Source organism: Pantherophis guttatus, chromosome 8 (assembly GCF_059756535.1).
Source record: "Pantherophis guttatus breed Tessera chromosome 8, ASM5975653v1, whole genome shotgun sequence".
NCBI classification, from domain to species: domain Eukaryota; kingdom Metazoa; phylum Chordata; class Lepidosauria; order Squamata; family Colubridae; genus Pantherophis; species Pantherophis guttatus.
In genome coordinates, this window is record NC_142070.1 from 1,852,278 (window position 1) to 1,868,720 (window position 16,443).

Here is a 16,443-nt window from a genome sequence, read left to right on the forward strand (position 1 = left end):
AGTAGATGAACGTAGTGTTATAAAGATGACCCTCACTGTATAAACCACTGAGAAAGGAGCGGGAGGTGTGGAATTCATGATTTCTTTTCTGTTGATTGGCAGCTCACCAGCTCCAGTTGGTCAGTAGCAGATGCTGAACTATAAGAGTTCTGGAACCTTCAGCATTACACAGGAAGGACAATTGAAGCTGTTGGAAGGAGCAGTCCCAAGAAGGAGTTGAACAGCAGGAATATAAAACCATGGTACACTAAAAGGGACATTACTAGGTAAGACGTTTGTTCCGATGAGGCTACACACATCACTGTAGGCTAACCCCTCTGGCTTCTGTTTTGCAGAACTGAGGGGTCCTTGGTGTTCTCTCAGCTTGGTTGATTTCTTGCACACATTTCATTACCCAAATTAGCGAACATCATCAGTGCTAGCATCATCAGGACTAGCACTGATGATGTTACTTGGTTTGGGAAACAAAAAGATCTGCAAGAAAACAACCAAGCTCAGAGGGCACCAAGGAGCCCAGAGTCGTCATCGTCCTCCTCCTCCTCCTCCTCCTCCTCTCCACAAACCCCACTCCCTTTTAGCACTGAAATGTTACCTGGCTTGGGTAATGGAACATCTGCAACAAAACCACCAAGTTCAGAGAACAGCAAGAACCCTTCATTTCAACCCTGAACTACAAATTATTTATTATTTATTAGCTTTTCAGAACTCAAACTCAGGAACTTGTTTCTGAATCCTGTTTCAGTTTTTTCTGCATGGAAAGCCAATATCGTCTAATTGAACAAATTTGATTTATGAGGGTTGAATTTTGGGAGCTGATAGGGGCCTCTTTGATTTGCACTTCTGGGCCAAAAGTCATGTGCATCACTCTACCTTGACTTCCATCTGGGCTAAAAGGCAAGATACACATCAAATAATTTCTCAACAAGGCATACTTCTAATTTTCCATTCCATATCTGACCCAACAGGGAAAAAAAATCCAAGGAAAAAATATTCAAAATGAGAAGTTAAAATGGGGAATAGAGAAATAAGACAATTACAGGTACTAAAGGAAGGTAAGCTATCACATTTTATGGAACCACACTATTTATAAACCGATAAATAAAGGACGTGTTTCTTAGTGGTATCTTCTAGAAAGCCGACCACTCCCATTGCCACCTTGAATGGGCCAACTTTTGTAACTCCACCTTTTCTGATAGTAGAGGCGGTCGACCTATTCTCCAAAGCACCTGGGGGCAGGACAAGAAGTAATGGATGGAAACTTAAGAAAGAGCAATCCAGCCTAGAATTAAGGAGACGTGACCTGACAGTCAGAACAATTCATTAGTGGAACCTCCAGAAATTGTGGGTGTTCTGTCACTGCAGTTTTTAAAGAAGACACTGAACAGCTATTTGTATGGAATGCTGTAGGGTTTCTTTCCTGAGCAGGGGGTTGGTCCCTTCCAATTCTGTTATTCTGTATTCTTAATAGCTCTACATAAAGCTGGAAATGTAGAATTCTGGATGCAGAAGGGACAAGTCCAGTGGTGGGATTCAAAATTTTTTTACTACCGGTTCTGTGGAAGTGGCTTAATGGGCATGGCATGGCTTGGTGGGCGTGGCAGGGGAAGGATACTGTAAAATCTCCATTCCCACCCCACTCCAGGGGAAGGTTACTGCAAAATCCCCATTTCCTCCCGATTAGCTGGGACTCGGGAGGCAGAGAATAGATGGGGGCAGGGCCAGTCAGAGGTGGTATTTACTGGTTCTCCAAACTACTCAAAATTTCCACTACCGTTTCTCCAGAACTGGTCAGAACCTGATGAAACCCACCTCTGGACAAGTCACTGCAAAAATGATGATTTATTTACATTCCCCAAACTGAGTTTTCTTTCCTGTCCCCTTCTTAGCAACATAATAAATATTAGGAACAAAAAAGAGGGTCACATATCAGTGCCTTCAAATAATCAAAGTCTCTGCTATGGTTCTACCGCACCAAAAGCTAAGCAAAAGAAGGTTGTGAAAACCAAGATAGAAGACATCCATGAAAATAGGAGCAGAGAATCCTATCCACCAGGTGAATTAGCCGTGTGTCCTGAAGTATGGCAGGACATGTGGAAGGGGGGAGGGGGAAGAGTTTTGGGAAAGGATGGGAATTGGCAGTAAAGGTTGTTGAACAAAAAAAAGGATCAGAGGGCAAACTAGACGCCTGGACCAGAGAGCAGATGAGCAACAAATGTGGTTTTTTTCCTCCCTGAAATGTGCTGATCACTCAGACTTGGGGCTAGAAAGTGAGCTTAGGCAAGAGTTAAGTGAGTTTTGCCCCATTTTACAACCTTTTTTGCCACAGTTGTTAAGTGAATCGTTGCAGTTGGTAAGTGAATCTGGTTTACCCATTGACTTTGCTTATCAGAAGGTCGCAAAAGGTGCACTGCAACTGTCTGAATGTGGATGATGTGACCATGGGAATGCTGCAACAGTCATAAGTGTGAAAAATTTATTTATTTAGTTAAATTTAGTTAAAAATGGTCATAAGTCACTTTTTCAGTTATGTCGTAACTTTGAATGGTCACTAATGAAGTGTTGTGAGTCGAGGACTAACTGTAATTTTTAAAATAAAATAAAATAACTCGAACAAATATCTTGATGCAAGCGGTCCTTGCTCTTCCTTCTTTCCCATACTTTCCTATACTCTCCTGGTCCTGTGCTTTCAAGAAGTAAGAGCAGTGAAAACTATAGACAGTTGTCCCAAAGGTGCTTTTTCAAAAGGCAGCTGGACTTTCTTCATTTTTCCTTTTTTTTTTTTTTACTGAAAAGTTTTACAAAAAAGAAAAAAAAATTTTTTTTTCAAATATTTCCCCTTCTCCCCCCTCCCTTCCTTCCCCCCCACCCCCACCACCACCCCCGACTTCCCAGAACAAAATACAGGGTAAAACAATTAACAATCATGTGCTAAGCTAAGCTAACTAACTACAGATTCCTATCCCCCCCTCAACACTTTAACTCGCCTTTTACTTAACTAAATATACATACTCTTAACTTTTCTATTCATTCATAAGCTATTTGATACTTTTTAGTTCGATATTTGTTTTGAATGTAATCAATCCATCTTCTCCATTCCAATATATATCTTTCTTGTGAATGATCTTTCAAGTATGCTGAAATTTTCGCCATTTCTGCCAAGTTTGCCACTTTTAATGTCCATTCTTCAATAGTAGGCAATTCTTCCTTCTTCCAGTATTGCACCACCAAAAGTCTAGCTGCAGTTATTAAATTTAAAATCAATTTAGTCTCTATAACCGTACAATCTGTGATTATACCCAACAAAAACAATTGTGGAGTAAACTTTATCTTCTTTTTAAGAATATTTTGGATAATCCACCATATTTTAATCCAAAATGCTTTAACTTTTTTACAAGTCCACCATATATGATAATAAGTAGCATCATCAAAATCACATCTCCAACACTTAGATTGCAAATTCGGATACATACAAGCCAACTTTTTAGGATCCAAATGCCATCTGTAAAACATTTGGTCCAAAGCCATGAAGGGCTTTAAAGGTGACAACCAGCATCTTGAATTGCACCTGGAAACCGGCAATCAATGCAGTTGAGGGGTGATACATGTACACACCAGGGTCTGCACAAAACCATGTGGGCCACTGCATTTTTCACTAACTGGAGCTTCTGGATGCTTTTCAGGGTCAGCCCCATGTAGAGCGCATTGCAATAGTCAAGATGGGAAGTGACTAGGGCATGAGTGACCTGTTGGTCCAGGAAAGGGTGTAATTAGTGCACAACCCACAGTTGCGCAAAGGCTCCCCTGACCACGACCTGCCCCCTGCTCTTTGAGCAGAAGTCGTGAGTCCAGGAGAACCCCCTGATTACGCACAGAGTCTGTTTAGGGTAGTGCCACCCCATCCAAGACCAAAGGTGGCAATTCTCCCTGAGTCAACAAACCCCAAACCCAGAGCCACTTGGTCTTGCAAGGGTTTAGTTTCAACCCGTTGCTCCCCATCAAGCACCTAACAGCCTCCAGGCACTGCGAGAGGGAGGATAATTGCTGGCGGGGAGGTGTATTGATAATATGTTTGGTATGCATCCATGAGAACAGTCCCACAGAATAATTCTACTGTCCCAAACTCATATTCTGCAGCACCCTAAAGTTCTAGATGAGCAAATAGGAAGTGCAACTTTGCTAACATCAAATAATGGAGTGGAATAGATTCAGATCTATTCTTGGGGAAATGAAGATCCGATCTAAGATACTCAGCCAGATTCCGATTCTGATGCAAACTCTGAATAAATACCGTATTTTTCAGTGTATAAGATGCACTCCCCCCCCCAAAGTGGGTGGAAATGTCTGTGCGTCTTATACAGGGAGTGTTGCCACCCCGCCCACCTTTCGGCCCCCACCCTTCGGCCTCCTTGCAGCAAAAACCAAACAGCCTGGTCAGCTTCAGCACAATCTGAATTAGCATGAGCAGCTGATTGGCAGTTGGATCTGCCTCCCAGAATACTGCCTATCAGCTGTTCCAGGCTGCAGGGATTGCCACCACCCATTGCTGCTGTCGCCACCCATCGCCACTGCTGCCTATCTCCACACACCCCATTTTCAGCCTCTGTGCATCCTGTTTTCGGCCTCTGCGTGCCCCATTTTTGGTCTCTGCGTGCCCCATTTTTGGCCCATTCCAGGTGGCAGGGATCGCCACCTGCCCCTGCTGCCCAGAATGGGCCAAAAATGGGGCACATGGAGGCTAAAAATGGGACGCTTGGAGACAGCAGCGGCAATGGGCAGTGATTGCAGCAATGGGCGGTGGCGGTCCCTGCAGCCTGGAACAGCTGATAGGCAGTATTCTGGGAGGCAGATCCAACTGCCAATCAGCTGCTCGTCCTAAATCAGGCTGTGCTGAAGCTGAACAGGCTGTTTCTTATTTGCTGCAAGGAGGCAAATTGCAGGGAGGCAATTTTTTTCTTTTTTTTCCTCCCCAAAAGCTAGGTGCATCTTATAGTCTGGAGTGTTTTATAGTCCGAAAAATATGGTATATGCACACACAATCCTACTGTACAAACAAATTCCCAATAAATGTCTTTCCCACCCTTCTCTGTTCCTTGCATGGTTCAAAGAAGACACCTTTGCAATGATAAATAACGGGTGGATGGTGGTGAGCGGCAGCCACTATTTTATCTTTTCCAACTGAGTGACGTTTTATGAGGCCCAAAAGATCTGTGAATCCATAAACACAACGCTGGCTATTGTCATCCATCCCCAGGTAGAGGTAAGTGGAACCTCGGAGTAGTAGTGGAGAAAACTACCTGATCACAGGATCCAAAAGACTTGCCTCATAGCCCAGCTCTGTAAGGGTCTTTCTCATAGGGAGATCTGGAATTGCTTTTCAACCTCCTAACTCTTGCAACAAAAGTGGGGAGGCTGAAACCCTCTGCCCCTCTTCTTGTTTCATTTTCTTTCCTCAAGGTCCAACGGATTCCAGAGACAGGAAACAGGAATTATCCATTTCCCTCTATGTCCCTTAATGATATTAATATCACTTAATGATAGTCATACGGTACAAAATAAGCAATCAGGAAACAATCGATATCAATATAAATCGTAAGGATACCAGCAATAAGGTTACAGTCATACAGTCATAAGTGGGAGGAGATGGGTGATGGGAACGATGAAAAGATTAATAGTAGTGCAGACTTAGTGAATAGTTTGACAGTGTTGAGGGAATTATTTGTTTAGCAGAGTGATGGCGTTCGGGAAAAAACAGTTCCTGTGTCTAGTTGTTCTGGTGTGCAGTGCTCTATAGCATCGTTATTCTTACAAGTCCTGGATTGTGATGTCAAAAGATGCATCTCAAATCCCTTTCTGGCCTCCTCGTGACATGTTGCACCCTTCCTTGATCTGTAAATGGTTTGGGCTACTTCTTCCCAGCTAGCAAGGCTGCCCTTTCAAAAAGGCCTCCATTTTTGTTCAACTGTCCAAGATTTCTTTCCAAGCTCAAATTTATCCTGCATCTCCCTTTCTAAACACCAGGTCTTCTGGGCTAAAGTTGGCCCACCCCTTCTTGTTAACTTGATTGGGAAAACCAAGCGAGACAGTCCCATTCCTGAAAAGGTTTTGAGATGAGAAAAGCCTCGGTCCCAGAAAAGTCTCTAGAGAGATGCTGGTTTCGGTTTGTGTCTTTTGCAGTTATTTGTGGAGTCTCAGTCCCAAACGTTAAATCAAGGAATCTGGATTGGCTTGCAATTTTTTGAGAGAAACTGGTAGTGGATTGATGGAAAGACACCGTATCATCCACAGTGAGTCCAGGAACTAAACTTTCCTCCTGCCTTTATAGTGTAAGTTATTAAGAAGAATGTATCACACGATCTGCAGGTACACAAGAAGTTTCTAGGGTAAGTTCAGCAGAGATAAGAAGTTTCCAACGGTCTTTTTTTTTTTTTTAGCCCAGAAAAAACAGTCATTCCTTTAAACAAAAATGGACCCTCAAAATCGCCTCCTACGTGTTAATCGCTTTTGGTTGCTTGTTTGTCTTTTGCATTGAAAAAGGAAAAAATTTTTGGCTTGCAAACCATCTTTTCCTTTTTGTTGCTGCATGTGATTTTTGGGAGCCTAGCAAACAACGTGTGAGGAGGTGTGCGTGTGTGAAAAGTACACAAAGAACTAGACAAGATGGGTTTACTTTTCTTCTATTCCTTTTTACATTAACTGAAAACTTATGACTGTAAATCTTTTTTTTTTATATATATAAGCTGAGTGATTTTTCCCCCCTCTTTGTGGGTTGATAAACTATATTTTGAGGGAATATTACACTTTTTAACAAAGACATGATACCAATGCTTAAGAACACATTTGATTTGCCTTCACTTCCTTATTAAGTACTATTTGAGTACTTAAGTGCTATTATAACATTAGCCACAAGTGAGAGACAAAGACTCATTTTTAACAGAAGGAAGCCCCCACCTTCCCCACTCCTCCCCCAAGACTACAGTCATCGAAAAGATTATATAAAAAGATTCTGCTTGCTTTGGCTTTATTGGGAGCCCTTGCATGAAGATTGACAAAGTCATGGAAGAAGAGGCCAGGAGTGTGATGATTTGCAAAGTATGTGCCACAAATGTATTCACCCTTGTGGAGGATCCAAATTATACCTGCACCAAATGCAAACCAGCTGGATTGTTTGGAAGGGAAAGTGGAGGGTCTACTGGCAATACTAGCCACTCTGAGATTCATCTGTGAAAATGAGGAACTCCTAGTTGTATCCAAACTAAATGCAGCAAGGAAAAAAAACCAACAACTGCGCAAAAAAGATCCTGGAGCACCGGGGAACTGCCAGAGGACTGGAAAAGAGCTGATGTGATATAGTTCCCATCTTCAAAAAAAGGAAAAAAAAATAGATCCAGGAAACTATAGACTTAATCAGCCTGATCTCAATACCAGGTAAGATGGTACTGGAAAAGATAATCAAGCAACAAATTAGCGAACACCTAAAAGCAAGCTAATAACCAAAAGCCAACATGGGTTTATCAAAAACAAATCATTCCAGACTAATCTTATTGCATTCTTTAACAAAGTGACAAAATTACTGGACCAGAGGAATGCTGTTGATATAATTTACTTGGACTTCAGTTAGGCATTTGATAAAGTAGACCTACTACTAGATAAAGTGAAAAATGTGGGCTAGACAGCATCACCACCAGATGGATTCATAACTGGCTGACCAACCGCATTCAACGTGTAGTCTCAATGGAACTGCACCTACCACGCACCTACATGGTACCCCAAGGCTCTGTTTTAGGCCCAGTACTCTTCAACATCTTCATCAATAACTTGGACGAGCAGATAGATCATCAAATTTGCAGATGACACCAAGCTGGCAGGAATAGCCAATACTCCAGAAGGTAGTCTGAAGCTACAGAAGGCTCTTGACAGACTTGAACATTGGGCACTATCTAACAAAATGAAATTCAATGGTGAAAAAAGTAAGGTTCTACATTTAGGCAAGAAAAACAAAATGCACAGGTACAGTATATGTGGTACCTTGCTCAATAGTAGTAACTGTGAGAGGGATCTCGGAGTCCTAGTGGACAACTATTTAAATATGAGCCAGCCGTGTGCAGCAGCTGCTAAAAAAGCCAACACAGTCCTAGGCTACATAAATAGAAGGATAGAAACAACCTGAGCACCTTTGCTCAGCTTGACTGGAGCCCTGCTCCTTGGTTCACTTGCACAAACCTCAGAGGGCACTGGCAATTCCACAAAGCTTGAGTATCCTTGGAATATTAAAAGGTAAGTATTAAATTATTAGAAGTATTTTTTTTCTTGGCCGACCTAAACCCAGTGAAACAATTTATTTATGTACTTATCTGTACCCCATCTTTATTGTTTTTACAAATAGCTCAAAGTGGAGAATATATGTACCTACCTAGCACTCCTTCCTCCTCTTACTTTCCCTACAACTCTGTGAGTGGGGGTTGGGCTGAGAGAGAGGGACTGGCCCAAAGTCACCCAGCTGGTTTTCCTGCCTAAGGTGGGACTAGAACTCACTGTCGCCTGGTGATTGGCCCAAAGTCACCCAGTCAGCTTTCATGCCTATAGTGGGACTAGAACTCGCCATCTCCTGGTGATCAGCCCAAATTCACCCCTGTCAAGACTAGAACTCCTGTCAATTGGACCAAAGTCTTGCCTAAAATGGGACTAGAACTCCCAGTATCCTGCTTTCTAGCCTGGTGCCTTAGCCACTAGATTCTTGATTAATTTTGTTCATTGGATTTCTATAAAATCATATATCATTTTAGAGATCTGGGCTACTGCATACTTTGGAAGTTCTTGAGGTGATAAGGAAATTATGGTTTTAATAAGGGTTCCTTCTCCTTTTTTCAGTTTCTGGATGAAATATAAGCCAGACCCCGCCTCCTTCAAAAGGGACAAGTGTGTTGAAATTAAAAAAAAAAAATCCTACACCTGGGAATTGCTGGAGCAATCTTAACTGCAGTGCAAAAAGAATCCCAGCTTGTAAACTGGACCCCAGTCCAAAGGGAATGGGATAAGATTGGTGTTTCCCATTCTCTACTCAAATATATAAAAAAACAAAACAACAGCAAAAACCGTAGCAAAAGTCAATGGTTTGCCTCTGTAAAGAAAATTCTACCAAGTTTACCTGCAGAACGGTGTTGTTTCAAAAACCTTTGAGAGTTGTGGATGACAACTTCTGCCAAATCCTTCAGTTATAGCTCACTTCTGGTAGCAAAAGATCAATAGATTGCAGTCGCTGTAATTTGTCCCCTGACAATGTTTCTTCAACAACTAGTTTCTCCTTCTGATTGTGATTACCTGTGCACATTTTAAAAATTTTGAAAAAAAAAAACTTTCCTGTTGCTGATTGTAGTATCTTTTTAAACGGCAGAAAGTTCCAAGCAGTTTTCCATCTGTGCATGAAATTCATTTGTGCGAATGTGCAAAGTCCCACAAAAATAACTACACAAAAAGCCAGTGCTGGGATCTGGGAACCTCATGGCACTTAACCAATGCACAAAACAGAATAATAGAATAATAGAGTTGGAAGGGACCTTGGAGGTCTTCTAGTCCAACCCCTATTCAAGCAGGAGACCCTATACCATGTCAGACAAATGGTTGTCCAATCTCTTCTTAAAAACCTCCAGTGTCGGAGCACTCACAACTTCTGAAAGCAAGCCATTCCACTGATTAATTGTTCTCACTGTCAGGACATTTCTCCTTAGTTCCAGGTTAGATCTCCCTTTGTTCAGTTTCCACCCATTGTTTCTTGTCCTGCCTTCAAGTGCTTTGGAGAATAGGTTGACCTCTTCTTCTTTGGGCAACTCCTTAGAATAGATATTGGAACCTTTCTTCTTGTCTCAGAAATATTTGCTGGGTTGTTGTTTCTTGAATTCTGGCTTGAATATCTGAGTGCCCATAAACCCAAACACACAACAAACAAGAACTTCCCAGAATAATCTCCCCTAAACCTTTCAGTAGTTGTAATGAGCCATGATTAGAAATTAAGTAGTAGATGGGAGTTTGTTAGAAAGAGATCTAACCTAGGAATCAGAACAATTATTCAATGGAATAGCTTGCCTCCTGGAGTTGTGAGTGCTCCATCACTGGAGGTTTTCAAGAAGAAATTGGACACTGTCCAGGGTTGTATAAAGACTCCTGCCTTGGGCAGAGGGTTTCATAAGTTTCATAAGTTTGTTTGTCAAGCATATATAAGATAACAAGTAAAAGTATAAACATAATTTGAATACATGAAAAGAGTCAGTAAAAAGGAATATTAAGACAGGGACAGTAGGCACACTGGTGCACTTATGCACGCCCCTTACAGACTCTTAGGAATGGGGTGAGGTCAACAGTAGACAGTTTAAGGTTAAAGTTTTGGGGGTTTGGGGAAGAAACTACAGAGTCAGGTAGTGCATTCCAGGCATTGACTAGTCTGTTACTGAAGTCATATTTTCTGCAATTGAGTTTGGAACGGTTTACCTTGAGTTTGTATCTCTTATTTTATTACTATTTTGGTCTAGAAGATCTCTAAGGTTCCTTCCAGCCCTATTATTCTATGGCTTGTGTTCTAACAGGAGATCCAATCAGTCAATCCTAAAGGAAATAAACTCCGACTGTCCTTTGGAAGGACAGATACCAAAGCTGAAGCTCAAATACTTTGGCCACCTAATAAGAAGAGAGGGCTCCTTGGAAAAGCCCCTGATGTTGGGAAAGATGGAAAGCAAAAGGAGAAGGGGACAGATAGATAGATAGTGCCATCAATGCAATGAATGTGAATTGGATGACTCCAAGTGACAGTGGAGGACAGGGGATCCCTGGAGTGTTGTGGTCCGCGGGGTTGCTAAGAGTCGGACACAATTTAGTGACTGAACAACAACAAGATTTAACAGCAACACTGACAGACCTAAGGAGTTTCTTTATGAAACTATAGAAACTGATCCCAGGAGCCTTTACTTGGGGCAGAAGAAAGCCATTTAGACAAGCCAGTCAAATCAATGGTTTCTTTTTTCCTCTCCCCTTGGTGCAGTAAAGTTCTTTGGATCCAGAGTTGATCAATTTCCACTGAGCTCCTTTTGCTGTCCCCACTTTGGGATGTAATCCTCAACCTTATAAACATCAGGCTGCAAACTCCAGGCTACAAAAAGGGGAGGGGATTAAAAATCAAACCAACATCAGATCCCTTGGAACCACCATTTTGTCCATCTCCAACCTCTAAATCAACTCAGGCAGTGAAGTTACTGTCTAATGAGACAGATATAGCTCTAACAACATCCTACCTCTGTTTGGTCCAGCCCATGTCAGAAGCTCTTACACATCACACACAGAGACACACAGAGACACACATATACCAGGCAGAGCTTCAGTTGCACCATTGGGTACACCAAGATGACTTTTTCCCTCTGTGGACCCCTGATCCCATTTTCTTTTCAGACTCAAGGAATCCTAAAAGAACCTAGATTACTGTGCTCAGGTTAATCCCAGCACTTATTTCCACATTATTTTCAAACCATGCACTAACTCAAAAACAACAACAGTCATTACAGAATGGATTCCTGTGGTGTACCTCTATAGGTATCATAGAGACCTTTATAGTTGGAAGTGCGTGTTTATTTTGTGACTGCAATAGAAATCTGTTTTTATTCTAAAAAGTCATATTCCTCATTTTTTCTCCCTCTTTAATGTGCCAGTCAACATGGTTGATGAATTTTATGTGTTGCCAGACACTAATCTCTCCAACTAATTGGAACGTGCAACTAATCTCTCCTTACAAATCCATCTTCTAAGTTCTTGGCAACTGGCATCAATCCAGTTCAAATCACTTCCTGAGGGTTTTATGGCAGCGCAGTCTTCATCTGCTTCTCCATCATTGATGAATCCATTGGGATTGCCATCGGCCCAGTATCTAAGAAGAGAGAGAGGGAGGGTTGGTGTCCTAACTGCATCATATGCTCAAATTTCATATTCGCTGGCTGCCAGCCTGCCATGAACTATGGGGGTAGAGAGCCAATTGGGAGGGGGGAAAGCTAACAACTCATCGTAGCTTCCAGAGACACCATCTCAAGATCAAAGGGCTGGGAATGGAAGAGACAGTTCCCCAAACAATTAATTCAAATATAATTGGATAATAAGAGACCAGCAAGAGGGAAGGAACTGGATAGGGAAAGTTAGCTGGGAAAATTTGGCACGCAAACTTCAGCTCTGGCTTTGCTATACTGTAATCCACTTGGCCTTTAGTAAAGTAAACCTTTCACACCGAATGGAGTCCAGGATCATTCTTACTTAAGGAACCAAGTTGGGGCAGGACTGACAGTTGGATCTCTACATGCAGCAAAAGGAGTACAAAGTTCTTTAAAGGAAAGACAATTTTAGAGTGGAGGTGGAGATAAGAAGGAGTGGAGGATGTCTGAGGGACTTGCTGCTCTTCTCCCCACTGCTGCCCCCCGTTGTTCACTTTCCCAGTGAAGGTTGACAGAATCCCTGGAGATGCAAGATCAAGCCAATATGTGCTTCTTTGCCCAAAATTTGGAGGGCTCACTTGCAAACGAGAAGAGGACCAATTGCATAAGGCTGAGATCCAAACCTTTGCCCATTCTGAAGCATAGGCTGCATTGGAGCAAGAATCGGCACAAATGAACTGGGTTCACACATTAGGCGAGGTTGGGTCATTCATGGTTCAGTCTGCTGGAAATCCAGCCCATTTTCTCAGCAAGTTATGTGAAAGCAGGCCATTGTATGAAGCCATAATATTGTTGATTTCGTCTGGCTACAGTGCATCACGTGACAACGGGAAGCATGCATAAACTCTTACATTTAGCATAAACTCTGTTAGCATTAATCATACTCCGTAGCACCCATGCCAATCTGAGCTGCCTGGAGCCTAAATTAAGAAATTTATTTAATTAAGCTACAGGTTTGACATAAGGCTTGAGGGGTAGACTTTAAATGATCATATTCCTGGAGACTCACTGTATTATTAATCTGGAACCATCCGACCACTCCCAGTGGCCTTCCACATTTTCATCCGTTAGGCCAATCCAGGCAGACTCGTTGAGCTTTGAAGAGATGTACTTCTACAAAGACACAAAAATGGAAAGAAAAAGTGGGGCAGCTTCACAAAATGGGATTTCACACTCAAGAGAAGTGTGTAGCCTCAGTGTCCAAAATTAACAACAAACAGTTCACTGTTGCTCGCCAAAGAACTCCGTTCTGCCTGAAGAAAAATCAGCTCTGGGCTGTGCTGTGGTGAGGCAAGTCACATCACGGTTTTAAAGATGGGACACAGGGGCTTCCACCTTTATGCCCCACCCCTGTTCAGTGGAAGCATGCCAAGAACACGGTTAGCAGCCTTCTGAGTGGGGGGTGGGAGTCAAAGAGTTTATTCTGAATGGGAGCCATTTCGGCCTGTCACCTCTGATCTTCTCATTCAGGCTCCATTGCGTAGAGTGTCCTGGTCAGTTAAGATACAAAAGATACAGAAAAAGATACAGAAGTTGGAAGGGACCTTGGAGGTCTTCTAGTCCAACCCTCTGCTCAAGCAGGGGACCTGATCTCATTCCAGTCAAATAGCTGTCCAATCTCTTCTTAAAAACCTCCAGTGATGATGCAACCCCTTTTGCAAAAAGTTATCAAACACTTGTGCATGGAAATTTAAAACAATAGCAGAGAAGGATAGGAAGATGCCAGCATTTAGCCAAGGTGGAGTGCTGTGTTGAAAGCCCCCAAATATGAGAAGGAAGAGAATAGTAATAGTAATAGTAGTAGTAGTAGTATCAAACCTGTTCTTCCTCATTCAGGATGGAAGTCAAGTGGGAATCTCTGGACTTGCAAAAGTACTTGGCATCGTGCCAGGTTTTCTTTTCATTTGCTTTTGAAACATAGTAGAGATTCCAGCCAAAAAGCTTCCAGTTATCACTAATTTTTGATCCTTTTTTAAACAGAGCTTCTAAGAGGAATTAACGCAAAGAGAAAAATATATGTTAGCAGATTCTGCATTGAGCAATTTTGGGTTTTTTTAATAAAATAAAATAAACAAACTTTATTGTCATTGTATGTGTATACACAGTATACACATACAACGAAATTTACTTAACACCCAAAGACCAAGTCCAACACACATAATCCCCAAACACACTCCCACCCACCACAATTCACCACCCCTAAACCACCCAAACATCCACACAACAGACCAAGTAATACTGTCCAACACTTCTAACTGCATCTGTGGAGCATCACTGGGGCTCTATTCTATTTTATTAATTTAATTTATTTGTGATATTTAAAATATAGGGTGTTATTCTATGAAAAATATTTATGCTACTTTCTAATGGGTTTATTATTTATTTATTACTGATGTTTGTTTGTTTATAAATATAACCAACAAACAAAAATTCTTTGGGGTCATCCATAATTTTTCAACTGGGAAGGGTCTTTAAGGGGAAATGTTAAGAGATGCTGCCTTAAAGAAGCCTTGAGCACCAGAACAAGGAAGCGAGGAGGAGGAGGAGGAGGAGGAGGAGGAGGAGGAGGAGGAGGAGGAGGAGGAGGAGGAGGAGGAGGAGGAGGAGGAGGAGACATTCAGCATCAGAACTTTAATGCCTTAAATTTGGAGGAGATAAAAGGTAAATTTATAGATGTTGAGTCCCCTTCTTTACTACATTGGGGTAGAATGATAAATTACGACATAGCATTCTCTTTCAAAACAAAATACTTACGATATCTCTTTTTGTCTGCGGCAAAGCCATTTTCAGATTCCTTGAACAGTTGCGGCATTCTCTCTACTAACTTTGAAACCTTCATAGCTAAAACCAGATGTAATTAGAAGTTGATTTCCTGTTCCACACTCAAAACAAACACTTGCAGGAAGAAACTCTGGCAGATTTAAAGGCTCCCCATCCCCTAAAATCTAGGAATGTGCAGTGACGATTGGGAAGATGGGATTATTTTTGAACATTTGAGTATTTTGAGATTTATTTTTTTAAAACTTCCCAGTTTGGCCAAACAGACCTAGAATTACCTAAAGTAGAGAATATTTGTAGCTCAGGGTTGGTCTCTGGGCTCTGGTTATATACCTGGCTTTGCTCTTGTCTTTGGCCATCCTATCAAACCCTCATTAAAAGCAGGACAAGTTAGGTCCTTGCCCTCGTTCTAATTCCAGGTTACTGACTTGGTATCACTTCACCTCCTTGCCGTGGTCAAAGACTTTGGGGAAAAGGTGAGAGTTGCTTTCATGATCAATAATTGGAAAAGTGAACTGTTCGGGGCTGGAGATTTGTGAAGCAGAGGCAAACACTCGACCAAGAAAAGCTGCCCGGAGGTGGTTCATAACCCTCACTGTGGAGGACAGGCGAAGCCTAGCGCTGGTGTTGTACAAGATCCCTTGAACGAAGGAGTACCGTTAAGCCTTGTGTTATTACTGTGCCAGGCAGAACGCAAATCATTCTTATCCGCTCTTCCAACTATGATGTTACTTGGCAGGATGTGTCTTTAGAAAAAGGGTCTCGTTTCCTCTTCCTTGGTCTCAGAATAGGATTGTAGTTCCAAACTAGTCAGACCCAAGTCAGGATCACCTTTTGCACTTACCATTCTCATTATGCTTGATCTTTTCATCCCTGACCCCGATGGACAAAGTAATCCTTAGTTTTTTCATAGGCTCTTCATAAAGACTCCAGTCTTCCACAAGCATTGCATTGTCTAAAGTGATTAAGTCACATAGAGGTTAAGGTTTGAAAATGCCCTCTTGATGCTTGGAACATCAGCTTTCACCAATGCAACACCTTCTGAAGAGCTTCACATGGGAGAAGGTTAACCTAGTGAGACTGGTTTCCAGGGCCTGAAAAAGTTATTTATTCCCCTCGATGACTGTCATGCTAAGAGATGTCAAAAATTCATGATGGCAATTGCAACACAATGGCTGAAAAAAAGATGAAGTGTTAATTGTACTACTGTGGCCACCATCTTGTCTTTTATGACGACACCTGTGGACATCCCTGCACACACTGGATAGCAGAGCTGGGCTTGGGACTGGCTTGGTTCATTCACTGATTGCTTAGTGCAGGGATGTCAAACTCGCATCATCAGGGTGTTATCATGTGACATATCGGGACTTTTTCCCCCTTTGCTAAACCAGGCGGGGACATGGCCAGCATGTGACGCATCTGGGCTGCGGGCCACGAGTTTGACAGCCCTGGCTTAGTACATTTTCAATAATTATATATAGTCCATCAATAGACCCTCTTGTATTTGAATGATTTATTTCTATCCTGTGTATTTGGTTATGCAAAATGTGTTTATTGACATTTTATTAGATTTATGTGGCCACTAAGAATCTTATCCTTTCTTATCCTATCTTATCTTCTCTTAAATATAACCGTGCTATAGTCCATGTGCCCATTACATTTCCTTAGTGTATTCGTATTTAAAAAAAATAAATGTATATATTTA

At 41.9% G+C, this 16,443-nt stretch overlaps 1 protein-coding gene and 1 long non-coding RNA gene across 10 annotated transcripts in view; one reads left to right on the plus strand and one right to left on the minus strand.

The window, feature by feature from the left end:
* Window positions 1-16,443, plus strand: part of LOC117658518 (uncharacterized) — a 17,478-nt gene continuing 1,035 nt past the window's right edge. Inside the window, exons 1-5 of one of the 4 annotated variants that reach the window (XR_004589291.3) lie at window positions 1-266; window positions 966-1,052; window positions 5,106-5,257; window positions 6,175-6,284; window positions 8,869-9,362. This is a non-coding gene — a long non-coding RNA (uncharacterized LOC117658518). Of the gene's footprint in view, window positions 267-965; window positions 1,053-5,105; window positions 5,258-6,174; window positions 6,285-8,868; window positions 9,363-16,443 lie in introns of those variants that run through there. The other 3 variants (XR_004589292.3, XR_004589294.3, XR_004589296.3) reach the window with 3 other exon arrangements.
* Window positions 11,589-16,443, minus strand: part of LOC117658517 (CD209 antigen-like protein C) — an 18,210-nt gene continuing 13,355 nt past the window's right edge. For 4 of the 6 annotated variants that reach the window (XM_087874781.1, XM_087874780.1, XM_034406647.3 and 1 more), the window contains 5 exons: window positions 15,583-15,693; window positions 14,715-14,801; window positions 13,779-13,945; window positions 12,970-13,073; window positions 11,589-11,905 (listed from right to left, as the gene is read on the minus strand). In XM_087874781.1, the coding sequence (XP_087730907.1) occupies window positions 11,740-11,905; window positions 12,970-13,073; window positions 13,779-13,945; window positions 14,715-14,801; window positions 15,583-15,693 (635 nt within the window). In that variant the 3' untranslated portion in view covers window positions 11,589-11,739. The remainder of the gene's footprint in view (window positions 11,906-12,969; window positions 13,074-13,778; window positions 13,946-14,714; window positions 14,802-15,582; window positions 15,694-16,443) is intronic. The other 2 variants (XM_060692160.2, XM_087874782.1) reach the window with 1 other exon arrangement.